The sequence below is a fragment of the Pinus tabuliformis genome, chromosome 4_1 (assembly GCF_031772625.1).
Source record: "Pinus tabuliformis cultivar Carrire ecotype Pingquan chromosome 4_1, CPIR1, whole genome shotgun sequence".
NCBI classification, from domain to species: Eukaryota; Viridiplantae; Streptophyta; class Pinopsida; order Pinales; family Pinaceae; genus Pinus; species Pinus tabuliformis.
In genome coordinates, this window is record NC_142303.1 from 556392969 (window position 1) to 556418716 (window position 25748).

Sequence of the window (25748 nt, forward strand, 5' to 3'; positions counted from 1 at the left end):
TGTCTCTTCGACACTTTGGAACCTCTGCCCGGCCACCGGAGCTGAGAATGAATATCTCTCCAGCAAATCCAATTGCTAATTTGAACCAACTGTGTAGTCCTTTGCGCTGACTCGCTAGGAATAACTCGACCCTCTTGTTGCTGCCTCTTCCGATCTGGAAAACTTCTTCTGGATCATTGTCCCTGCCTCTGATTCACTGCTTCGAGCTCTAGCTCTCTCCAACAACTTACTGTTGCTACTCTGGAAATCGACTTGCCAAGAAATCGAACTGCTCAAGTGTATCCTCCATCACCACATCGACCTCCTCTTATAATCCACTGTTGGAGCACCAATGACCAAGATTAAAACATGATCGATGGCTAAGATCATTTCTGGATTGATCTGTGTCAGTTTCTAAACTATTCTCACCTTATCTCAATTAATACTCATTAATTAACCATATTCCCTAAGTTTATACTTGGGGAATATTTAAGAATCAGTTAATAATCTAATTGAGACACTTCTAAGCAGAATTTCCAGAAATGATTTTTGGGTTTTGGAGATCTCTGTTCTAGGCTCTAGCCTCTCCACCAAATTTCAAGGCTAGAGCACATCGGATGCTACAAAAACTAACAAAATATATAGTGCTTGCAGGGCCTCGAGTTCTTGGGCTCCATGTTCACAAACTATGGGCATGAATTGACCTTGTTTGGATTTCAAAGATTTGTTGTGGTTTATATAACTTCGCTAACGTTATAGCTTGCATCTAATTTCAAAAAGTATTTTTAGCCTTTTATCAAAGAAAATTTTATAAAAGTTTATTTCCCAAAATTTATTTCAAAACCCTTGTATATCTGTATATTTTGTAAATAGATTTCTATAATAAATTTGTAAATTATATTTTCTAATTGGGGTTTTAAGATTTCGGTATATATTGGGGTTTTGGGTATTTTTTGTAGGTGAAATCAAGTGGAGAAAGCTGGAATAGAGCTAGATCTAGGCCCTTGAGGGTAAGATCTAGTCTCCAAATTTTTTTGCAAGGCCAACCATTGAAGAAATTGAGCAAAATTGCAGATCTGAAGCAATTTAAAACTTTTTGCAGTTGGGGTTTTGAGGTTCAACTCTCCTGAGCTCGGATCCAACCCTTCTAGGGCCAACATCTCCCTCCTCAGCCTTTGTGTTAGCCATATAACCCCCTGCGTCATCTTTTTAGGCCTCCCAGAGGCTAGCGTCAACCTTTTGAGGCCCCGACCTCCTCTTCCAGGCCCTGTGTTAGGGGTTTTAGGCCTAGCCGTGGGCCTAGGAGGTCTCAACCTCCTTTTTCTGCCTTGGACGATATCCCTAGAGGGCTTTTCGTGGGTTTCTAAGCCCCTTAGGGCCTAGCGGCAATCGTTTTAGTGTTTTTCTCTACCTTTTTGCCTCCCTTTTGAGCACTCTTCTCCTCTCTTAAGCCCCAACATTGACCTCTTTTGCCTCTTTTCACTAGTCGTTGAAATTTTTGAGCTTTTTTAGCTTGCCCTTAGCCCTCTTCTAGCACTAATTTGACCTCTATCCATTTCTGATTTTTTTTGGGACTGAAGCTTGGTGTATTTTGCAGAAAATTTGGCTCAAAAGCTTGTGTTTTTAGGTGGTACAATCTCAATGCAAAATTTTGGCAAATTTGGGCAAAGTGATCTACAAGCCCTTGGGCCTAGGGTTTGCTCTCTAAACCCTCATTCTCTCATTGTTTTATTACAACTGTAATATATTATTCATAACAGTGATATAATAGCCCTAAAAACACATCTAATTGGTTAAAACACTTAAAAAATAACATGGTAAATTTTTCCTAAATTTTTGGCCCCTTGGGTATTGAGTATCTAGCCTACATCTAATTCTTAGCTTGCTGGAATATCTCTGCATAATTGTGAAATCAGATCTGATATTTTCTGAATATCACATCGTAAAAGCCCTAAAAACCTAACTTTTCAATTTAGCAAGTTTTCTCTAAGTTTTGTGCATATTTTGGCACTTGTTAAAGAACTAATAACTCACTGTTTACACATTTTCTTACCGCTGTAATAAGTGTTTCAGATCTGATATAACAGTTAATAACTCGTCGTAAGTGGGTTAGAATTCACTAATATACATTGGCAGGTGACAGGTCATTAGATTACTGATTGATCATCTTATCATTCATATGTTTGACAATTTCCTTGTTTTGAAGTGAGATATTTATTGCTGTCCCATATTGCATCATAAGTAGCTCTTCATCATTTACTTGGTTCATAGTGGTTTATGTTGTCAAGCTCTAACAATTGTTTACTTGTGATAGATTTTGAGAATTTGTTAACTTGACACTTAAATCACTCACACATCTAAATTCTAATAACTTTGGGCATTTGAAATCTAATTGGCATCATAGCATTGGCATAAGACCACCGTAATCTTGTTATAGAATCATCATTGGAATATCTTGAGTAATTGTAATTTGCATCTTGTAAGTGGATAAGTGTTGTAAGCTCCTTTCATTTTTGTCATTGGTTAAATATCTTGTGGAATGATCTATTATTGGCACTAAGTTAATTGACACTTTCTTGGTTGTGAGATTGCGCATAACTCATTAATAAGTACTCTTGTAGCTAAGGATTCATTATAATTTAAAGTACTTAAAACATTAAGCTAATCTCAAAACTATGAATTTCACTCATTATCATTGGATAAGCATTCTAGGCTTAGCTTGCATTAAAAACTTACCTCCAAGCATAAGTTTGGTTGATAGACTCCTAGGACAACTCTTTCTCATTTAGCTTGAGGGATTCAACCCTTCTTAGTGGTTAACACAGTGACCTTGTAGTTGTTAGAGCCACAGTTGCTGCAGCACTGGAGGCACTAGGTGGTTGGAACATAGGGGGAGGTATCGTTAATCAAGCCTTTGTTTGCTTCCCTTTGACTTCTATCTCACAACCTACTCTGAAAACTGTTCTTGAAACAGTTAAGGGAATGGTTCCATTTAGACTAGGCATATAATCTAAAATTAACCAAGATCCTTGCATCACACTTAGATCTTAGGAGTTGCATCTCATATAGGTTAGTTAATCATATAAGCAATGGTTATCCATCTAGTTACTTGGTCATAAATTATAATAAGCAACAATTTTGACTCCATAAGACACTGGTCTTAATTGTAAATCTAATCAAATCCTCAATCTTGCTAAATTTTCACCAAGTAACTAGGCCACTTTGTGTCTCCCGGGCAAGTTGGTTCCCAATTTGCTTTCCATCATCTCTCTTCCATAGGGACTACCTCCCATGACTTGCTGTTGGGAGACAGCTAGAACAGAGTGGGTGGGCATCATAGTGACAACCCTGTCCTGAGCGGTTGTAGCGGTCCCTGTACAATCTGAGCGACAACATGTCCATTGCATATTTATTGCATTAAAAAAATATCCATTGGCTAGGTCACTTCCTAATTTATCGACAATGGGTTTGAATTAGCTAAGGATATTTGAATTGAGTTAAGTGATCAGCCTTGTATCATATTTCTTTTCATAGAGCATAAATATTAGAATGGCATTATGTGAACTCATATGCATGAAATCATCATCTAGTATTTCTGCTAAGTGAAGGTACGAAGTTATGTCTCAATATCTTATCAGTTATTGGTAGAGGCATTTTGAATTTTAAAGATGTTTGGTATCCATGTAGATGCAGTTTGTATATTAAAGAAGCTTCAAATGCAGACATTTAAACTATAGGTTTTTTTATTTCTGTGCAGCATGCGCTGTATATTATTTATATAGCTGCAGGCGTATTTGTGGCTGGTTGGATAGGTAAGCTTTTTTGGCCCTAGTTTTGCTTATTTTCTGTTGTCTGTATTGGAAGTCATGCTACATGAAGTATTATTCTGTGTGTGGAAAATTCAACTAAGTTTTAACCCGACAACATCAATGAAAAAGTGTCCTCTCATGTGATTCTGTTGACCAGCTAAGTTTTGGATCTATGGAGTGTGTGTTCAACATGGTTTGCCTCTATTGCTAGTTTCTATGCTGTATTTATATTCAATAAATGAATCTCCTTCTAACCTGATTCTGGCAAACAGAGGTGGCCTGCTGTATTTTCAGTGCAGAGAGGCAGACGTCTATCATTAGGTCCAAGTATGTGGAAGTATTGTTGAATCAGGATATGAACTTTTTCAATACTTACGGAAACAATGGTGACATTGTGAGCCAAGTGTTAAGTGATGTGCTTCTTATACAGTCTGCTCTTAGTGAGAAGGTATTACTAAATTCAAGCCTTCTGTTGCTATGACATTTGAATACTTTGCTTTAATAGTATTTGTTGCAGTAGATTTTCACAGCGTATCACTGGCATTTTGCTGGAGTATTTATGAACTGAAGTTTGATGTAACAGGTGGGAAATTATGTCCATAATATGGCGACATTTTTTGGAGGACTTGCTGTGGGATTCATAAATAGTTGGCAGGTAGCAATTTTGACATTAGCTACTGGTCCATTCATTGTGGCTGCTGGTGGAATTTCAAATATCTTTCTGCATAGGCTGGCAGAAAACATCCAAGATGCATATGCAGAAGCTGCCAGCATTGCAGAGCAGGTTAACATGTTCTACAACATTTTATCATATAAGTTTTGTCTAGTTACTTGATGTTTCAATTGATGAGCTAGCTTTCTCGCAAAGATGAATTTGTGCAAAGCCTTATATTTCCCTTTTACTGAGAGATGTGCATGATAGACCCGGGTCTTTTTCAATAGGGTATTTTGACAATAAATTTGTCTGGATACTAATTTTGAGTTGTTGAATAGCTATATGAGAAATTGCAAAGTTGTGTTTACATATAACAATATGAAAAGATGGAAACTTTTTATGTATTTACTATTGTGGTTTTTGCATTCTTGCGAGGATGTACACTATATGCCTTGGCCTCTCTTGTGCCTTAACAATTGGTACTGACCATTTTTCCATCAAAGTTGCAAGTCTTGTAACTTGTGGTCATACTAAAACTTTAAAATTTCGATGACTGACTTGTAAAACCTGAAAATGTAACTGTGAATGGAAGGTTGGCGAGGCACCTTTGATAGAGTACACCCATTTTTCTCAGTTGCTTGGGCTGACGATAAGGCTAGCACATGATGGGAAATATGCTCACTGACAAGTACTCATGAAATCTGAAAATAATGATCTTGTCACTCTGTTTTAAGACAGCTTTCTGAATCTCTTAAGCACTTCAAATGCCTCTAGTTTATTTTTTAGAAAATAGATGTTAGTATTTCTTGTTAAATCACGTACAAGGATCAATAAATACCTGAAACTGTTAATCAACTTCTTCGCATAGGACTACTAATTACGACTTCCAGGCACTGTCAGATTTCCAACCCTCCATTTTGCAAGTTGAAGGCTAAGTGTGCATTACTTCTCATTTCTCATTACTGTTATGTTCAAATGCTCTAACATTGTTACAAAGGCAGGTTGTGTTGTTTCATAAGGTAATTAGAGTTGTTTGAATTTAACATAAACCATGTTAATTATCATTTAATCTAGTTCTGTTTGGACATGTTAAAGTAGGTGCTAAAGTGAAGCTTCTGCCATGAATATCTTCTGAAGTCTTTATAATAAACATCTTGTAATATATTTTTTGATTTGAGATGCTTCCAGTCACTGACAAGAATTTCACCCATGGAGTTGTGGAATCAATTCTGTTTTCTTTTCTTAGTTTGAAATGCAACCTGTCAGCAACAGGAATTTCTGTTCCATCTAGAGAGTTTTGAAATCAGTTCTTCTCTAAGTGGGCATCACTAGGTGGAAACCAATCTGTCAAAGTCTCTAGGGAACACAACTGGTCCCATGGATATGAAATCTCTCCTTGCAGAGGCAATCAACCCATGAGGGACAAGCATGTCACAAGCAGGTTTTGAACCTGGGCGGGAAGGGTAATATAGTGAACTTTAAATACCAAATACAAAGAATTTAAGAGCAATATACTGAAGAAATGCAAATTGTAGGAAACGAATGAGAGACAAACCAAAATTTAGCACTTGCAAAAATACGACTTGTTACTGCCTAAATTTGCACGCTTGTGAAAAATCCCAACGTAGGTGCTAACTAGGGTGACAAAACGGGATTTGTACACTGCCACCTGGGCAATATTTCCCCTTTATTTTAGGCCAGCTCCTAGAAGCCAAGGAGGGCATACCTATTTATGAAAGTAAACCTTTTTAAGCGAATTATGACCGTAGATGTTTATGATTTACTGTGTTGAAAATATTATTGAGAAAAGGGTTCCTTGATTTCTGCCTTAATCATAGGCGCCAGAGTGAGTTCCTTCTTGTGCATGACTCGAGTTCCTAAAAAATTAAAAGATTCCATATAAATTAGGACGAGTTCCTATAATTTAGGAATCAGTCGCTAAAAATTAAGACGAGTTCCTATAATTTAGGAATCAGTCACTGAAAATTAGGACGAGTTAGGATGTAGTTAACTAATGTGTTGAAATTGAAAGTCGAGTTCTTTATTTTCTAGTGTGAGTTGATTGAGGAAAAACACAAGTGATTGAGTTTCAAGTGGTTGACTTGAAATAGGACGAGTTGCATGAGCAATTAACTCATGCTAACTCAATCAATCACAAAATCATTCCTTAATTAGAAAACTCAATAATTTTAACCATTCAAATCGCCTTTAAAAGGAGGAACGAAGGCACAAGTTGAATCATTGTTTTGGTGAGCACAAGTTGGTGAGACAAAACAATATGAAGCACGAGTTTGTGCATGGAGCTTGTGAGAGAGAGAGAACAAGCCTAGGTGAGGCTTGTGGGAATTGAAGAAGGGCGAGTTCCTTGGGTTAGGAAGTAGGGATCAAGGTACAAGCAAGGGTGTTCAATTTAGTGTAAACAAAGAGAACATGGTTGTTCTCTATTGAAACTTTATCGTATTGTAAAAGATCCATTGTTCAACCCTCTTCAATAGAATTCTTAATAACAAGCAAATGGTTTTCTCTGTTGGTTTCCCTAGACAATTCTTTTTTGTTGGATTGTGTGACTATGATTTTATTTCTGTTCCTATTCCGTTGCATCTAATAGAGAAATTTTGTATTTATTTGAGAAGAAATTATATTTCAGATTGCTCATATTAGTAGATCAAAGTTTTGTGGTTTTTCTACATGGTATCAGAGCCTGGATTAAAATAAAGATAACACATCCAAAGTGCAAAATGTGAGAATTTCATCTATCACAACAACTGGAAATTATTTTCCTAATTGTTAATATATTTAACAATTTATATGTAGTTTGCTATGACAAATACCAAATAATTCACACTGTTATTTTCACAAATAAATACTACAGATGAAAAATAGCGTTGGAATCTGAGAAAATCTAGCACACACACATAAAATTTACATAGCTATTTTTGGACAAATATCCTCGGAAAAACCCAAGTTGGGAAAAGCGATGCAAAAATTGAGGGTTTTTATTATTATGCAGCAGTCAGAAACTCTGAGTGCAATAATTTGGATGCCGAAATTTGGCTATCCTGTAGAGAAAATACTGGCAAAAATATCTAAAGGGAAATTACCCTCTCTGGGAATTCGGCACTTGATTGCTTTTGAAAAGCAAGTCGTCCAACTGGGCCTGTGCAGGCTTTGTGTCAAGCTGAAGCTGCCTGCCACACGTGTTGCCCGAACTGACTGCTAATCAAGTTGTCCTGCCCGCTGCTCACTGGTAAAACGTTTCTCTGGCACTTTGGAACCTCTGCTTGACCTTTGGAACTGAAAATGTCTTCCTTCCCAGCAAATCAAACTACCTTCTTGAGGCTCTGCGCTGCCTCTGTGCAACCTCCTGGAGAAATCTCAACCTCTTTGCAAATGGACTTGCTGGATTTGGAAAAGTTCCTCCAGCTTCACTGTTCCTGCCCCTCACCGACTCTGCTTCTTCACTGAAGCTTGAACTTTCTGGCAACTGACTGTTGCTACTCTGGAAAATCAAATTCTCCAAGTGTCTTTGGTGCATTCTCCAAGTTCCCATCGACTTCTTATAATCCTCTGTTGGAGCACTAACGACCAAGATTAAAACTTAATCAATATTAAAGTCGATCTGTTTGAGTTTCTAGAGAATTCTCATCTTGACTAAAAATTGGCTAATAATCTAGTTAAGCCATCTCTAGGTGGAATTTCCAGAAATGATTTATGGGTTTTGGAGATCTCATATATTCTAGCCTTTCCACCAAATTGCGTGGCTAGAACACATCTCATGCTACAAAAACCAACACTCCCTCTTAGCAAGGACAGTGATCTAGTGTTGCACACCTTGTCACAACACTGTGTCTCTGTGTCATCTCTTGTCATGCTACTGATGTATGGCTATTTCTAACTGCCTGCCATTGCCCACCAACTACTGCGCCACTCTGATGTTGCATTTGTGCTGCTGCTGATACTGCTATGTTGCTGCAAACACTGCATCTGCACTGCAACTCCCTCTCATATGTTGTTGCTGCAACTACAACTACTGCAACTAAGAAGCAACCAAAATACTTAATCATCTGTGTTCAGTATGATGCATCTGTTTCCTGATCCTGACTGCTACTAGCCTCTGTATTGTCACTAAAGAATCTACGCTGCTGCTAACTCTGCACTGAGCCACCTGCTCTGCTGTAAACACTGCTCTGCACTGTTAAGCATTTGACTGCTACTAGTCTGTGACTATCACTTTGGTATTGATTGCATCAACTGCCATTTATCCATCCTGCTACTGCCCCCCATAACTAGGTAATGATGCTACGAGGTAGACTCTTCAAGGACCCTGCCCAATCTCTGTAGCTCTCTAGGGCTACAAAATCAAATCATCCCACCTCACTCTTGGAGGTATATCTGCAAACATAGCAAACTCTTCCTCTAGCTTAGAGGAAATCTTATTTATTTCCACGGATGTTGCCTGATGGTCATGCTTCTCGTGCTTGTCCTTCTGCTTGAGAGGACATTGCGTGTTGTAGTGACCGAACTCACCACACTTGAAGCACTTGACCTTTGATAGGTCCTTCTTCTTCTTCTTCTGCTCCCCTTACCCTTGATTGAGAGCCTTCGATGCTAGGGCCACGTTTTCCTCCTTATTCACACCCTTCGATCCGCTGCTACTGCTGCCATTGATGGAGCTCTTAAGGAAAGCTCGTCTCATTTTCCTGTTGCTGCAAATCGGCCCACACCCTATCCGATCTAGGTAGCATGTCTCTGCCCAATATACTTTGGGCGAAGCCTTGCCAATCCTCCGAGACACTATTTAGTGCCAATCATACTAGCGCTGATGGTTGAGGCATTGCCCCAACAACTGCAAGCTGATCTCAGACCTCTTGAATCTTGGTGAGGAAGGGATCTATGCCTTCTCCCTTCCTCATCTTGATGCATCTGCGCTTTTCTTCTAGGAACATCTTTTGTGTTAGTTTTTTGTAGCATCCAATGTCTTCTAGCCACAAAATTTGATGGAGAGACTAGAATACATGAGATCTCCAAAACCCATAAATCATTTCTTGAAGTTCCACCTAAAAGCGTCTCAATTAGATTATTATCCTTCTTTAAAATATTTCCTAAGTCTAAACTTACGGAATAGGGGTAGTTAATCAGTACTAATTGAGATAAGGTGAGAATCATCTAGAAACTCACACAGATCGATCCATAAAAGATTTGAGCCATCATTTAAGATTTAATCTTGGTCGTTGGAGTCCCAACAGGAAGATATAAGAAGCAATCAATGCAGTGATGAAGAATACATTAGTGCAGATACTTAGTTACCCAGGCAGTTTGATTTTTTCAATGGCAGAGATTCAACAGAGAAGATAGATCTAGAGGGTGAGTCGCAGGTGTAAGAGGAGGTTAGCATCATTCTGGGAGGAAATATTCTAGTTCTAGGAAGAGGCCGTGAGAGGAAGGCTGAAATCGCCAGAGGCTTTGTGCAAGCACTGCATAGAGGGTGATGCAAAAGGTTCAAGGTGTGGCTAGGGAGGTGATTTCGGTAGCATAAATTAGTTGTGGGGTGAGAGAATTCTCACAGTAATTTTGCTAGTATTTTACTCAGATTAGATTATCAGTAGAGCATCTAAATTATTGTACTCAAAATTGTTGTCGAAGAATAATAATAAAACCCTCATCTGGTACACCAATTTTCCTGCATTGGGTTTTTCCGAGGACAATTGTCCAAAAATAATCGTGTCAAAATTCTTATGTGTGTGCTAGAATTTCTTAGTTTTCTGTATTTTATTTTCTATCGTTTTTTTATGGTGAAAATTGTTGTTGTGATTTTATTCATTGTTTTCCGTAGCAAATAAACTGCATAATTTAATTTAGAGTTAGGAGAATAATTTCCAGTTGTTGCAATAGATGAAATTTTCACATGGTATGAGAACTAGTTTAGCAGATTGGTAGCTCAGTTTGAAGAAGTAGGAATTTCATTGTTCAGAGGGAGCAACGGTAGAAAATTCGCAAAGGTTGCACAAATTACCTAGCCAACCAGTACGAATTGATTGGGAAATTTGATTTTTAGTTGCAGGTGGTAGAAAAAGATAGATTTCCAGAGATTAGTAATTCTAGCAGGCAGAGGGAGCTACAACAAAATTATTTTCGAGAGCAAATTACTGATCTGTGGCACAGAGGGTTTTGCAGTGGTTTGCAATAGCAGAATCAGTGTCAAGAGGAAGAGGAAACAACACAAAGTATGGCCATGGATCGATTTGTTATTTAGGGAGCTTCAGAGTTGTCTTCCAGATTGGAGGATGAATTTGCTTGTTTATCAGGCTCAACTTCACAGGCTGTCTGGTATATAGATAGTGGAGTGTCAACTCATATGACAGGGTGTTGGTTTTTGTAGGATCGGTTGTGTTCTAGCCAAGAAATTTGGTGGACAGGCTAGATTAAATGTATTCTCCAAAACCCAATTTTCCTGCATTGGGTTTTTCCGAGGACAATTGTCCAAAAATAATCGTGTCAAAATTCTTATGTGTGTGCTAGAATTTCTTAGTTTTCTGTATTTTATTTTCTATCGTTTTTTTATGGTGAAAATTGTTGTTGTGATTTTATTCATTGTTTTCCGTAGCAAATAAACTGCATAATTTAATTTAGAGTTAGGAGAATAATTTCCAGTTGTTGCAATAGATGAAATTTTCACATGGTATGAGAACTAGTTTAGCAGATTGGTAGCTCAGTTTGAAGAAGTAGGAATTTCATTGTTCAGAGGGAGCAACGGTAGAAAATTCGCAAAGGTTGCACAAATTACCTAGCCAACCAGTACGAATTGATTGGGAAATTTGATTTTTAGTTGCAGGTGGTAGAAAAAGATAGATTTCCAGAGATTAGTAATTCTAGCAGGCAGAGGGAGCTACAACAAAATTATTTTCGAGAGCAAATTACTGATCTGTGGCACAGAGGGTTTTGCAGTGGTTTGCAATAGCAGAATCAGTGTCAAGAGGAAGAGGAAACAACACAAAGTATGGCCATGGATCGATTTGTTATTTAGGGAGCTTCAGAGTTGTCTTCCAGATTGGAGGATGAATTTGCTTGTTTATCAGGCTCAACTTCACAGGCTGTCTGGTATATAGATAGTGGAGTGTCAACTCATATGACAGGGTGTTGGTTTTTGTAGGATCGGTTGTGTTCTAGCCAAGAAATTTGGTGGACAGGCTAGATTAAATGTATTCTCCAAAACATATAAATCGTTTCTGGAAATTCCACCTAGAGATGACTTAATTAATATATATATATATATGTATATATATATTTTAAATGGTGCCTAAGTCTAAACTTAGGAAAACTGATTAATTAAAGGGTATCAATTAAGTCATTGGAGAACACACTTGAGACACTTTTGTATTTCGATTTCCTAGGCAGATCGATTTCCAAAGTAGCAGCTGTGTTGCTGGAAGTGATTAAGTAAGATCGAAGCAGTGAGAGAGGGGCAGGGATAGTAAGGCCGAAAGGAAATATTTTCCAGTCTGATGAGTGCATAATAGAGAGACAAAAAATTCCATAGAGAGGCAGCGTGGTGCTTCAGAGGGGAAGCCGTATTTTGCTGGGGAGAAGCAGTGACTCAATGCCAGAAGCCGGAGTGGGAGCCCGTAGGCTAGGAGAGTCCATTTGCCAGACAATAGCTGATCAGTTAGCAAGAGAGACGTTGGTCCGAGCTGTGTGACGCAGCTCTACGTAGGGTGACGTAGGGATTGCGCAGAGGTAGCAAAGAGAAACTCATCTTGAGCCAAGGTCAGTGTCAGATCACTAGACTTCTGTCAGTCATTTTCTCTATATGGATTGCTAGATTTGAACATCCATAGATTTGTACTCAGATTTACTACTGCATAATAATAAAACCCTCAACCGCTGCAACGATTTTCCCAATTTGGGTTTTTCCAGGGACATTGGTCCAAAAATAACTATGTTATTTATGTGTGTGTGCATCTATTCTTCCAACATTATTTTTCTTCTGCATTATTGTATTTGTGAAGGTTGCAATGTATTAGTTTTGATATTTATCTTAGGATGCAATAAATAATTTGTTTAGTTATTAACAAATAAAAGAAACTAAATCGGTGGTTGCAGTAGGATTCGGGGTTTTTGAATTTTCACATGGTATCAGAGCACAGATTGTAAGTTGGGGAGTTCAAAAGCAGAAGGAAGGAGGAATTTCGAATCTTTGCTGAGGTAGTAAACCCTTAAGGGCCAGCGCAGTCCCTTGTGCCAGGAGGGTCAGTTTCCGAGTAAAATTTATTTCTTTGAGCGAGTCTACAGAGAGTAGATTTTCTAGATCTGAGGTTACTTGAGGCAGAGGGAGACACAATATTTTCCTTGCAGTGCAGATATTCAGTTGGGACGCAGTTATTTTGCAGCAGTTTGCTAGTGCAAAATAGCGTTAGAGGAAGGAAGAGCACACTCTGAGGGAATTATTTATTCATGGAACTTTTAGCCCATAAGTTTGATTTTTCCTAGCAGAGTAGCAATAGTTGTGGGCAGATTCGCCGACTCCAGCAAGGAGTGCGAAAAGCCAGTCAGCAGCTGCGCAAAAGAGAAGAGGAGGAATTTGACATTTTTGTAGAGATGGCATCAATAGGGTTGAGAGATCAGGATTGATTGGAGGGAGCCTCCAACTATGTGATCTGCAAGGAAAGAATTTCATGTCTTCTAGATGAGTATGATCTCAAAGTTTACATCGATAGTGTGGTATATGTACCCGTAGATGCAGATCTATTGAAGGCCTACCAGAAAGAGATGGCAAAAGCAAAATTCCTCAAACGCGAGAATCCCTACTGCAACAACTGAATATATTTCTCCTACTTGTTAGATTTACATGAACAAACTATTTGTAGTTTGGTACGACAAACATCGAAATACATACACTACAGCCTACACCAATTAAATAATATGCCGAAACAAGAAACTTAACAACAGAGAAAGATACAACACGAATGACACAGTTGTTTATGGAAAAATGTCCTTGGAAAAACCTAATACGGGAAAACCAGTACAGGAGAGTTGAGGGTTTTTATTTTTTAAGCTGAAGTATTTATGAATACAACTTTTGGATGCCTTCCCGACAATCCAGTTATAGAGAATATCACTCAGCAAAAGAAATTAGTGAGGTTACCTCACTCTACATTGCAAGTCTTTGTTGATCCGACAATTTAACCAACGAGTCCCTGGCTACTTCTGCCTACCACTGTGTGGGCCCTGCATCAGCCTCTAAGGCAGTGCATCACCTCTGCTGGGAATCGATTTTCCCTTTGGAGCTGATTCCAACCTTCTTGGCTCAAAAACATCAACCTCTGCAACAAATTTAGACTAATGCATAGGAGGCTCTACTCTACTCTGCGTGGGGCCTGCGTGAGCCCTTCCTGGCTCTGCGTCACCCTCTCTAGCCTCTGCACTACCTCCTCTGTGTGTCTCTTTGCCTCTTTGCTGAGTATTCTTGGCTGCAGAGAAGATCGTCCAACCAAAAATCCCTTTGCCCCTCTCTGCATGATCACTACAAATCACTGTGTTGCCTCTAGCTTCGACAACTCGATCTGACTGATAACACTCAGTGTGTCTTCCAAATGAACCTCAAGCCTCCTTGAATAATCTTCTCGTTGACATTCAACGACCCAGATTAGAAGCTAATCAATGGCTAAGATCATTTCTGCTTGATCCTCGTCTTCTTCTAGAAGTTACACGCACAACTAAATTAATACCCATTAATTATTTTAATTTCCTAAGTTTAGACTTAGGTCCCATTAAAAATAATTAATTATTTTAATAAAACTGTCTCCGGGTGGAATTTCCCAAAACGCTTTCTAGGTTCTTTGGAATACATATGCCTTAGCCTCCTTGCGGAATTTGACTTAGAGCACATCTGATGCTACCAAATATCAACATCGATGGGGATCGAGATCACGTGGTGTCTCACATAGTTGGCAAAGATACTGCCCGACAGATGTGGGAGACACTTGCTATGCTATACGAGGGATCTTCTGAGCAGCGGAAGATGTATCTCGAGGAGAAGCTGAGATGCACAAGGATGTAGAAAGGGGAGCGCATGGACCCCTTCCTTACTAGGCTTCAACATATCCGAGATCCGCTGTTTGTAGTAGGGTTATCGCCCCAGCCTACAAAATTAGTGCGTTTTTCTCTCAACAACGTTTCCGAAGAATGGCAGGTCTTCGTCCAGACTCCAGAGTATCCTGGGCCGTGAAAAGTTGCCAGGTTGGGATCGAATGTGGGTTGATCTGCAACAGGAGGAGATGAGGCGAGATTTGGTGTGAAGAGCACCATCAATGGCACCAGTAGCAGCAGTGGGACAAAGCAAGTAAAGGAAGAGGAGAATGTGGTCCTCACATGAAAGGGGTAGCAAGATCAACACAAGAGGATGAAGGACATTTCCAAGGTGAAATGCTTCAGATGTGGTGAGCTTGGTCACTACAACATTACTGTCCTCTCAGAAAGGACAAAGAGGAGAAGTAGGATCAATAGGCTGCATCTGCAGAGATCGACATGCTGTACTCCAAATTGGAGGAAGAGCTTGCCATGGTCACGGATATACCTCCAGTAGTGAGGTGGGTGTGAAAATTTGATTACTCAAATCAGCGCTGCAACAACTGATTAAGTTCCTTCTATTTGTTAATTACTGAACAAATTATTTACCGTTTCCTACAGTAAACATCGAAACTAATACACTGCAGTCTTCACCAATTAAATTATAAGCAGAAACAAGAAACTGAGCAAGAAAGAAATACAAAACACATTACACCATTGTTTTTGGACAAAAGTCTTAGGAAAAACCCAATGTGAGAAAACTGGTGCAACAACTAAGCGTTTGTATTATTAAGCAGTAGTTTTTTCTGAATACAATCTCTGGATGCCTTGCTAGCTATCCAGTACAATGAATATCACTAGTAGAAGATTAGTGAGAAATACCTCACACTATCACTGGTGATCTTGACTGATCCAGCCACAAAATGGCTAGTCCCTTGCTGCCTCTGCACAGTCACTGCGTAGGCCCAACGTCACAGCTTCTAGGGACTGCATCACTCCCTCTGCTGATCGATTTGCCTCTTTGAGACTTCGATTCTGTTCTCCCGGTCTCACACCCGACTTTTGGCTTCAGAAATCGATCTCTCCAACAAAAATACGGATCTCCTAAAGGCTCTGTACTGCCTTTGCGTCAGCTTACACTGGACACCATAGCCTTTGCGCTGCCTCTCCTGGATCTCTCTCTGCCTCCTCTGCCGAGTATTCCTGGATCAGGAGAAATCTCCAACCATAACTATCCCTTCCCCTCTCTGGAAGAAATCACTTCGAATCTCTTTGGCAACTGTTGTGCTGCTCACTTTTGATGTGTCTTCCAAATGCCCATCAAACCTCCTCTTATAATCCTTCAATTGAGAACCAACGACCCAGATTAGATTCTAATCAATGGCTTAGATCATTTTGGCTTGATCCTCGTCTTCTTCTAGAAGTTTCACCCAAAATTTGATTAATACCTTTTAATTATTTTAATTTCCTAAGTTTAGACTTAGGCACCCATTAAAAATAATTAATTATTTTAATAAAACTCTCTTCGAGTGGAATTTCCCAAAACGATTTTTGGGTATTGTGGAATACATGTGTCCTAGCCTCTTTGCAAATTTTGAGGCTTAGAGCACATCCAAAGCTACCAAAAATCAACACTCCCTCTTAGTGAGGAATGTGCTCTAGTAATGCAACTTGCTGAAGCATCACCCTTCTTTGTAACATCTCCCTTTGCTCTGTTGATGTTTGAAATTGCTGCCCACCAACTACTATGCAAATTTTGCATCTATACTGCTACTAACACTGCCACTTCCAACACTGCATATGTACTGCAACCCTCATAAGTTCTCCATCTGTGCTGCTACTAGCACTGCCACTGCCAACACTGCATCTGCACTGCAACCTTCTCCAACTGCCGCTTCTACTGCATCAGCAACAGAAAAGCATCCAAAATTATTGAACAAGTGTTCAACATGATGCATCTAATGCTAGAGTTTTGGCTGTTGCTAGTCTCTGCGTCTGAAGCCTCTGTGCTGCTGCTAACTTTGCTCTATGCCAACTGCACTGTTGCCAACTCTGCTTTGCACTGCTCAGTCTCTGGTGCTTGTAGCCACTGCAACTGTCACTCTGACACTCCTCTGCACAAACTGATACTGGTCCATCTAGCTACTTCTAATCTGGGCTCCCGTAGTAAGGGATTGATCCAAGAGGTGGACTCCTCAAGGATCTTGCCCAACAACAGTTCTTTTAAACTATAGTTCTATATCACCCCACCTCTGGGAAATCATGGCAAACTCCTCCTCCTCGATCTGTGCGGATGTAGCCTTTGGATCATACTTCTCGTCCTTGTCCTTCTTCTTGGGAAGACACTGCGTAGCGTAGTGACCAAGTTCACCACACCAGAAGCACTTGATCTTTGAAACATCTTTCTTCTTCTTCCGCTGCTCTTGCTGCCCCTTAGATGCGAGGGCTGCATTCTCATCCTCTTCCTTGGGCTTCGACCCACTGTTGCTGCTGCCATCAAGTTTACACTTGACCAAGTCCCTCCTCATCTCTTCTTGCTGAAGAGCGACCCACATTCCTTCCCAGTCTGGCAATTTATCCCTGCCTAGGATGCTTTGGACAAATACTTGCCACTCTGTTGAAACTGAGTTTAGGGCCAACCTCACCATCTCGGTAGGTTGAGGTGTTGACCCCATAGCTGCCAACTCGTCTCGGGTTTCTTGAAGCTTTGCAAGGAACGGTTCAATGCGTTCCCCCTTCTGGATCTGCGTGTGGATCTCATCTTCTTCTCCAAGTACATCTTTCGTTGCTCGGAAGATCACTGATATAGCGTGGACAAGGCATCCCACATCTCCTTGGCAGTCCCTTTGCCTGAGATGTGACATACTACACGATCTTTCACTCCGTCGAGGATCATTCGCTTGGCCTTTGCCATTTCTCCCTTGTACTTTTTGAGCGGATCTGGATCTGTAGGTTCAACTACCACACTGTCGACGTAGATCTTTAGAAAATATTCATCCAGAAGGCATGACATCCTCGTCTTCCAGATCACATAGTTGGATACACCATCCAACCAATCCTGATATCATAACCTACTAGATGCCATCTCTGCCAACGAACTGTTGAACTGCTTCCTCTCTCCTCTGCGCAACACTAGGTTGGCCTACGCACTCCCTGCTTAGGTTAGTAGATTTGATCCTCTCTGCTGATGCTTAGCAATAGAGAAATCGAATTCCCTGGCTAGGGATTCTTTGAGGAATAAATTCCCTCAACAATGTTCCCCTTCTTCCCCTTCTTCCTTTTGATGATTTTATACCCCAACAAATGCTCCAGAAAACTGCGTCATACCAGAAAACTGCCTATTCGCTGAAGCTGTTACGTCGCTCCCTTTGACACTAGCAAACTTCAATTTGGAAGTCTTACCTCTCTGTTGACTCACTCAGAGAGAGACCTTCCTGGATTGCGCAATCCCTCTGAGGATTTGATTTGCTGTATACGCAACACTTCGACTCTACTTCTCTTCAGTGCTGGGCTCTTCCGGCTCTGCTCTCTTGCTTCACCTGCACCTCTGATACCATGTGAAAATTCGATTACCCGAATCACCATTGCAACAACTGATTAAGATCCTTCTATTTGTTAATTATTGAATAAATTATTCACTGTTTACTACAATAAATAAGCGGAAACAAGAAACTGAGCAAGAAAGAAATACATAACACATACACCATTGTTTTTGGACAAAAGTCCCGGAAAAACCCAATGTGGGAAAACCGGTGCAACAACTGAGGGTTTGTATTATTAAGCAGTAGTTTTTCTGAATAAAATCTTTGGATGCCTTGTTGGCTATCAAGTATAAAGAATATCACTAATAGAAGATTAGTAAGAAATACCTCACACTATCACTGGCGATCCTCACTGATCCAACCATAGAATGGCTAGTCTGTTGCTACCTCTGCATAGGGCCTGTTGTCACACAGAGTGTCTAAGCACCGCGACAACGCTTAGACCGGGGGCTGTCACCCTGATCCCCGATCTCTCTGTTTAAGCTGTCTCCCTACAGCAAGCTAAGGGGGGTAGACCCTAAGGGACAAAGGTGAAAACGCTGGGAATCAGCCAGTTTGGGAGACACAGGAAGGCAATCGAATACCTTATTAAGGCTCAGCAAGATTTATAATTTGATTAAGAAATGATTAATATCAGCGCCTTATGGAGTCAATGATACAGGTAATTGATTACCCACTGCGGCTCTAGGAAGATGAATTCTATTTGCAATAAAAATATTTTAACAATTACTTGAAAATATTTGCAAAATGTCTGATATGTAGCAAGCATTCAATAATTCAAGCAATAATGAAAGATTTTCTACAGAAGCACAATGTCTTAGCAATTAAACTTCAAGAGATACAAATACTTTAACCACGGAATTTAAATGCTAACCAGTTCAGATCCTAGAATTAAAAGATGCTTAATAGCCCAAATCTAAGAGGATTTACCACTTTCCGATAGTTATTCTCTAGATATAAAAAATTTAAGCACACTTAATTATAGTAAAATGGTAAATACTAATACCACAAAAAAAAAAAGACGTCAAAAGGAATTTTCAATTTTTTAATTAGTCTTTTTTTTTTTCAATTTATTTTTTTAATTTTTTTTAATATTTTTTTTTTTTAAAGAATTTTTTAATTTTTAATTTTAGAACTTTTTTATCAAAGACAAAGTAAATAAAAATAAAAATTAAATGAAACCAAAATTCGAACTTGGATTTTTTTTATTATTTTTTTTAAACAAAAATCAAAACAAATAAAAAAAAGGAAAATCGAACTATGTAAAATGAACCATAAGAAACCGAAAAAATCAAAGAAGATCGTATTTAAAACAAATCTAACCAAAAAAAATACAAAATTGAAAAGGCTTAAACCCTAATGATACCACAAATGAAATGAAAGAGAAAAAAATTGAAATTGTGGCTGCCTTGCAGGATACGCGGGATAGAGTTTTCGAAAAGGCTGCGTGAAGAGATTGCTGGACAGATGCAGGGATGGCCAACGGATGGGCAGTGGATAAGGTGAAAGGCTTTGGCAGTGGAAAAAAAAAGCTGCGTGAGGAGCTGTGGATGAGGGTTGAGATTGCAGGTATGGCAGCGTGGAGAAACGTGGGATGGACGCACGGGAAAAGGAACTCGAGCGAGGGGAGGGTTCGATGAGAAATGCTAAATCATGGGGGTGTAAGAGATAGATACGCAGAAGAGTGTTTGCTGAAGGGACAGCGTAGGAGATTTGATGGGAGGAGGGAATGACGCTGCGGTTGTGAGAGGTGTAATGAAGAGTTACGCAGGCAAAAGAAGGAAGGTGGGGGATGATGGAGAAGGAGCAAGGGTTTGATGGATTGTGGGTTGGGCTTGCAGCTGGAAGACTGCGAGGATTTTTTGAGGGGATAGTAGCAGCAAAGCCTTGTGGGCCTTTAAAATTTCGAAAATCTTCTGCGACAATGAAACCCCATTAGGCATCCAATTAATAGAAAAAAATCTTTACCAGAACCTATTAGTATTTTCCAGAAAACTTGAAATTTTTTTGAATCAGCTCTGCTTCAGATTTCTTGAAACCCTCGTAAAAAAAAAAATTCAAATCCGAAAATGAATGACTTTAAAACCCTTGGACTGCAAAATGCTGGTTAATATTCCTGGAAAACAATTTTTATGAACCCCAACAATCAAATGGCTTGGAAAAACTCGAATTTCTTCAGAAACCTTTTCCAAAAAACCCCTGCAAGAGCTGACTCTGAGGCCAGATCTTACCTTCCAGGGCCTAGATCTGGCTTCAAACAAAAATATCCTCTTCAGCTCTGCAACCTGCAATGGCCAAACAAAACACTTAGAAACAATATATGCAAGGATGAAACTAAAAACCCAAAAAAAGAAGCTAAATAATTACAAATATTCACAGGATAAAGGCTCTAAGCAGTCAGATTTGTCATTATGCCACACATATTTTTAAGTTTTAAATTTAAGGTGAGGTGCTTCAGAAAACCCTTCATGCATGCACAACAGAAATTCTAATGATAAGCCCGGGATCAAAACTAGCTAGGCTCTTCAGAAAATGTTATCTGGGAGTTGGCTGGTCCAACTGAAGACTTACCCGAATGCCCAATAATCTCAAAACCAAGGATTTCCTACACAAATTAATTCAACCATTAACATAGAGAGAGAGAACGACAATAAACTTCAGATCTAATGGAGATACCTGCCATTATATCCAGAAATTAGATTATGATTCAAACCCCAGTGATCAGACAAGATACCTATGTCTAAATCAATCTTCAATAAGCTAACATCAATGGCCGAAAATAAATCTATGCAAGAAAATAAAACATCTTACAACATTTCCCGCAGAGTAACACCAGCAGAGATTAACCCCAAAGTCTTTCTTTATTGCACATGAAAAAAGGATTACAAGAGAGCTTTCCTTAGCACACGACTCCAAGATCAAATCATCTCAACTGACCATTGACTTCCTATTTAAAAAAAAAATTTCCAATGGCTAGTTCGAGTGATCCTTGTCAAAGCGATCTCGACTGTTGATGAGGATCAAAAAATCTTTTAATCTGATCCGTCGAAATTAAAATAAGGAGGAAATTCGAAATTATCATTTAAATGCATTTTAATTAACTCAAAAATTTAATTTTTGAATTAATTTCCTCAAAATTTTGACTTTGACTTAACCCTAGGGACCAAGGGCATAAAATTTAGCAAAATAATCATTTAACATTAGTCCCTAGACCTCTTAAAATTTCTTTTTTTAAAGGACCTTCGAATTTAGCCTTTGGAAAATTTAAAATTACCTAGGACCTAGGACTTATGACTTATGAGGGGATAAATTATTTTGCTAACCCTCAAGACATTTTACATCATGAATTTTTACATTTTTACATCTCAAGAGCGAAAATCCATTTGATATAGACCCTCACAGACTACCCAGTTCTGCGACACAAATATAATCTAGCAGATCAAACAATTTGTAATAAAATAACCTAACCAAATAGTTAGGATTATTCCCAAATCACTTTTACATAGACTCGATCTAACACACTAGGACTCCCTTTAGATTCTAACGACAAAATCCATTCCGGCTTTGGGGTAAGGATGAAGGAAAACTCTACCGATCATGGATCAGTGAGACAAAAAAAACCTTTCGGAATGTAGATCATCACTAGAAAATTAGGTTTACCTAGGCAATTACATGCATGACACAGATCTGCTAAGATTATTTACAATTTACACATGTAGACTGGGTTTACAAAATAACATGATCAGGCTGATGATGATTAGTCGAACAACACGGGCATGTTGATCAAGCGTTATCCCTTTTGCGAGAAAAGGGGGTGTGCTGCTATGGGTCGTTGACAGGTAGTGGTCAACAGGGCCCAACGTCATAGCTTCTAGGGGTTGTGTCACTCCCTCTGCTAATCGATTTGTCTTTGTGAGACTTCAATTCTGTCCTCCCGATCTCACACCCGGACTTCCGATCTCAGAAATCGATCTCTCTAGCAAAAATATGGATCTCCTCAAGGCTCTGCGCTGCCTCTGCTTCAACCTATGCTGGCCATCATAGCCTTTGCGCTATCTCTCCTGGATCTCTCTTTGCCTCCTCTGTTGAGGATTCTCGGATCAAGAGAAATATCCAACCGAAACTATCCTTGCCCCTCTCTGCAAGAAATCACTTCGAATCCCTCTACACTGCTCACTTCAAAAATTCGATCTCTGATCTCCCACTCGATGTCTCTTCCAAATGCCCATCAAGCCCCCGCTTATAAGCCTTCAGTTGAGAACCAACGATTCAGATTAGATTTTAATCAATGGCTCAAATCATTTTGGCTTGATCCTCGTCTTCTTTTAGAAGTTTCACTCACAATTTGATTAGTACCCTTCAATTATTTTAATTTTCTAAGTTTAGACTTAGGCACCCATTAAAAATAATTAATTATTTTAATAAAACTGTTCCGGGTGGAATGCACATGTCCTAGCCTCCCTACAAATTTTGAGTCTTAAAGCACATCTGATGCTACTAGAAATCAATAGTGGGGTGATTTGGTTTTGTAGCCCCAGAGAGCTATAGGATGGGCATGATTCTTGAGGAGGTCCACCTCATGAATTGATACTTTGCTACAGGAGCCCATAGCATGCAGTAGCAAGATGGATCAGTGGCAGTTGATGCTGTTAGATGCCAGAGTGACAGATGCAGAGTCTAGTTTCAGTTAGATGTTGGGGAGAGCAGAGTAGAGTTGGCAACAATACAGTTGGAGGAGTGTAGAGTCAGCAGTAGCGCAGACACCTTAGTGACAACGCAGATACTAGCATCTGTCAGAGACTCAGGTGTCAGATGTATCATACTGATCATAGTTGATTCAGTATTTAGGATACTTTTTAGTTGCAAATGTTGCAGTTGCAGCAGTAGCAGATGGAGAGGGAGTTGTAGTGCAGATCCAATGTTGGTAGCAGTTCAATAGGGCCAACAACAACACGGATGCAACATTTATCAAAGGGGCACAGTAGTTGGAGGGTAGTAGCAGCCAAACATCAACAACATGACAGGAGGTGGTGCAGAGACAAGGTGTTTCTTCAGTGGGTTGCATGCTAGAACACATTCCTCGCTAAGAGGGAGTGTTAGTTCTTGTAGCATTGGTTGTGCTCTAGCCATGAAATTTTGTGGAGAGGCTAGAATACATGTATTCTCCAAAACCCATAAATTGTTTCTGGAAATTCCACTTAGAGATTACTTAATTAAAATAATTAATCTTTTTTTTAATGGTGCCTAAGTCTAAACTTAGGAAAACTGATTAATTAAGGGGTATTAATGAAGTCATGGAGAGAATGTTCTAGAAGAAGACATGGATTGAGTTGTAGTTAATCTTAGCCATCGATTATGTTTTAATCTTGGGCGTTGATGCCTCAACGATAGATTATAAGAAGAAATTTGATGGGGGTTGGAGAACACACTTGAGACACTTGTGCAATTCGATTTTGTTGGGAAATTGATTTCCAGAGTAGCAACTTTGTGTTGCCGGAAGTGATTAAATAAGATCGAAGCAGTGAGAGGGGTAGGGTTTGTAAGGCCGGAAGGAAGATTCCAGTCCGGTGAGTGCATAGCGAGAGACAACGAATTCCACAGAGAGGCAGCGCAGAGCAGAGATGCAGCGCAATGCTTTAGAGGGGAAGCCGTATTTTGCTGGGGAGAAGCAGTGACTTGGTGCCAGAAGCCAGAGTGGGAGCTCGGAGGCCAGGAGAGTCCATTTCCCAGACAACAGCTGATCAGTTAGCAAGAGAGACGCTAGTCCGAGCTTTGTGACACAGATCTGTGGAGGGTGACACAGGGATTGTGCAAAGGTAGCAGAGAGAAACTCATCTTGAGCTAAGGTCAGTGTCAGATCACCTTTGGAAGTGAGATTTTTCTCACTAGACTTCTGTCAGTGATTTTCTTTGTATGGATTGCTAGATTTGAGCATCCATAGATTTGTACTGAGATTTACCACTGCATAATAATAAAACCCTCAGCTGCTTCACTGGTTTTCCCAAGTTGGGTTTTTTCGGGGACATTGGTCCAAAAATAACAGTGTTATTTATGTGTGTGTGCATCTTTTCTTCCAGCATTATTTTTCTTCTGCAACATTGTATTTGTGAAGGCTGTAGTGTATTAGTTTCGATATTTACTGTAGGATGCAATAAATAATTTGTTCAATTATTTAACAAATAGAAGAAACTAAATTAGTTGTTGCAGTAGGATTTAGGGTTTCCGAATTTTCACATAGGGCTTAGAGAATATTTCTCTAGGTACAAGGAGTAGCAGATGGATTTCTAGATTACGATGGGAAACATAACAATGTGTACTCCAGTAAGGAGAGGTACCATCAATTTTTAGAGGGAGTCAGGAGCAAGCACCAACAGAGGCAGGATGAGGAGGAGCTGGTTGAACCTCCCACCACTAGTAGTTGATCTAGTAGAGAGGTTCGTTAGACGTTGAGAGATTTAGAGGAGTATATTGGAACTCCTAGGATGACCAAAAGACAATGCAAACAACCTGATAGGTACCAAGCATTGGTGGCTTAGGTTGCAAAACCTTCCAGCTTTCAAGGGGCCGCACAACATCATGTCTGGGTAGACGCCATGGTAGAAGATTATAACTCTATCATGACAAATGATGTTTGGGAGTGTGGTGCCAAGGCTTGAAGACAGGTCAGTTGTAGGTTCTAGATGGATCTACAAGATCAAGTATGTTGTAGATGGCAGTGTGGAAAGGTACAAGGCTAGGTTCGTGGCAAAGGGATATGCACAGAAAGAAGGGATAAATTATCAGGAGACCTTCACCCCAATTTCCAGATACACCTCTATCCGGCCAACCATATCCCTAGCAGCTTAGATGGGATGGCAAATTCACCAGATGGACGTCAAGACAACTTTTTTGGATAAGGTGATAGAGGAAGAGGTGTACATAGAATATCCAGAGTGCTTCGAGACTCATGAGAGACGCACTCATGTGTGCAAACTAAAGAAAGCTCTATACGGAGTCAAGCAGGCTCCCAGGGCATGGTATGGTTGGATTGACAACTACTTGCAACTGATAGGATTTGTCAGGAGTGACGCAGATCCCAACCTTTACTATTTGATGGTAGAAGGTGAGCCACTCATCCTAGTTTTGTATGTGGATGATCTTTTTTGATAGAATCTTCAGGGCTCATAAAGGACTGCAAGAAGAACCTGGCAGCAGAGTTTGATATGAAGGATTTGGGGTTGATGCACTATTTCCTAGGATTGGAAGTGTGGCAAAAGGATGGGGAGATCTTCCTTGGGCAAGGAAGATACGCTACAGATATTCTGAAGAGGTTTAGAACGCAGGATTGTCTACCCATGTCTATGTCCATGATTATCAACTAGAAGAAAATAGATGCATCAGATGACAAGGATGTCGACCCCACCTTGTATAGACAACCTATTGGATCTCTCATGTATTTGGTCAACACTAGGCTAGATATTTGCTTCGCCGTCAATACTCTCAGTTAGTTCATGGTAGAGCCGAAGAGGGCACAATGGGTAGCAACGAGGCATATTCTAAGGTATGTGCGCAACACAATCGAGTATGGGTTGAGATATACCCGAGGGGATGACGTCAGATTTTGTGGGTTCACAGATGCAAATTGGGCAGACAATTCAATAGACAGGAATAGTACCTTCGGGTACTGCTTCAACGTTGGATCAAGGGTGGTTTCGTGGT

The 25748-nt window shown here is 39.8% G+C and overlaps 1 protein-coding gene across 2 annotated transcripts in view; it reads left to right on the top strand.

The window, feature by feature from the left end:
- Positions 1-25748, top strand: part of LOC149177054 (ABC transporter B family member 20-like) — a 295712-nt gene that overhangs the window by 96282 nt on the left and 173682 nt on the right. For both annotated transcript variants that reach the window (XM_089420035.1, XM_089420036.1), the window contains exons 2-4: positions 3737-3791; positions 4061-4236; positions 4372-4572. In XM_089420035.1, the coding sequence (XP_089276161.1) occupies positions 3737-3791; positions 4061-4236; positions 4372-4572 (432 nt within the window). The remainder of the gene's footprint in view (positions 1-3736; positions 3792-4060; positions 4237-4371; positions 4573-25748) is intronic.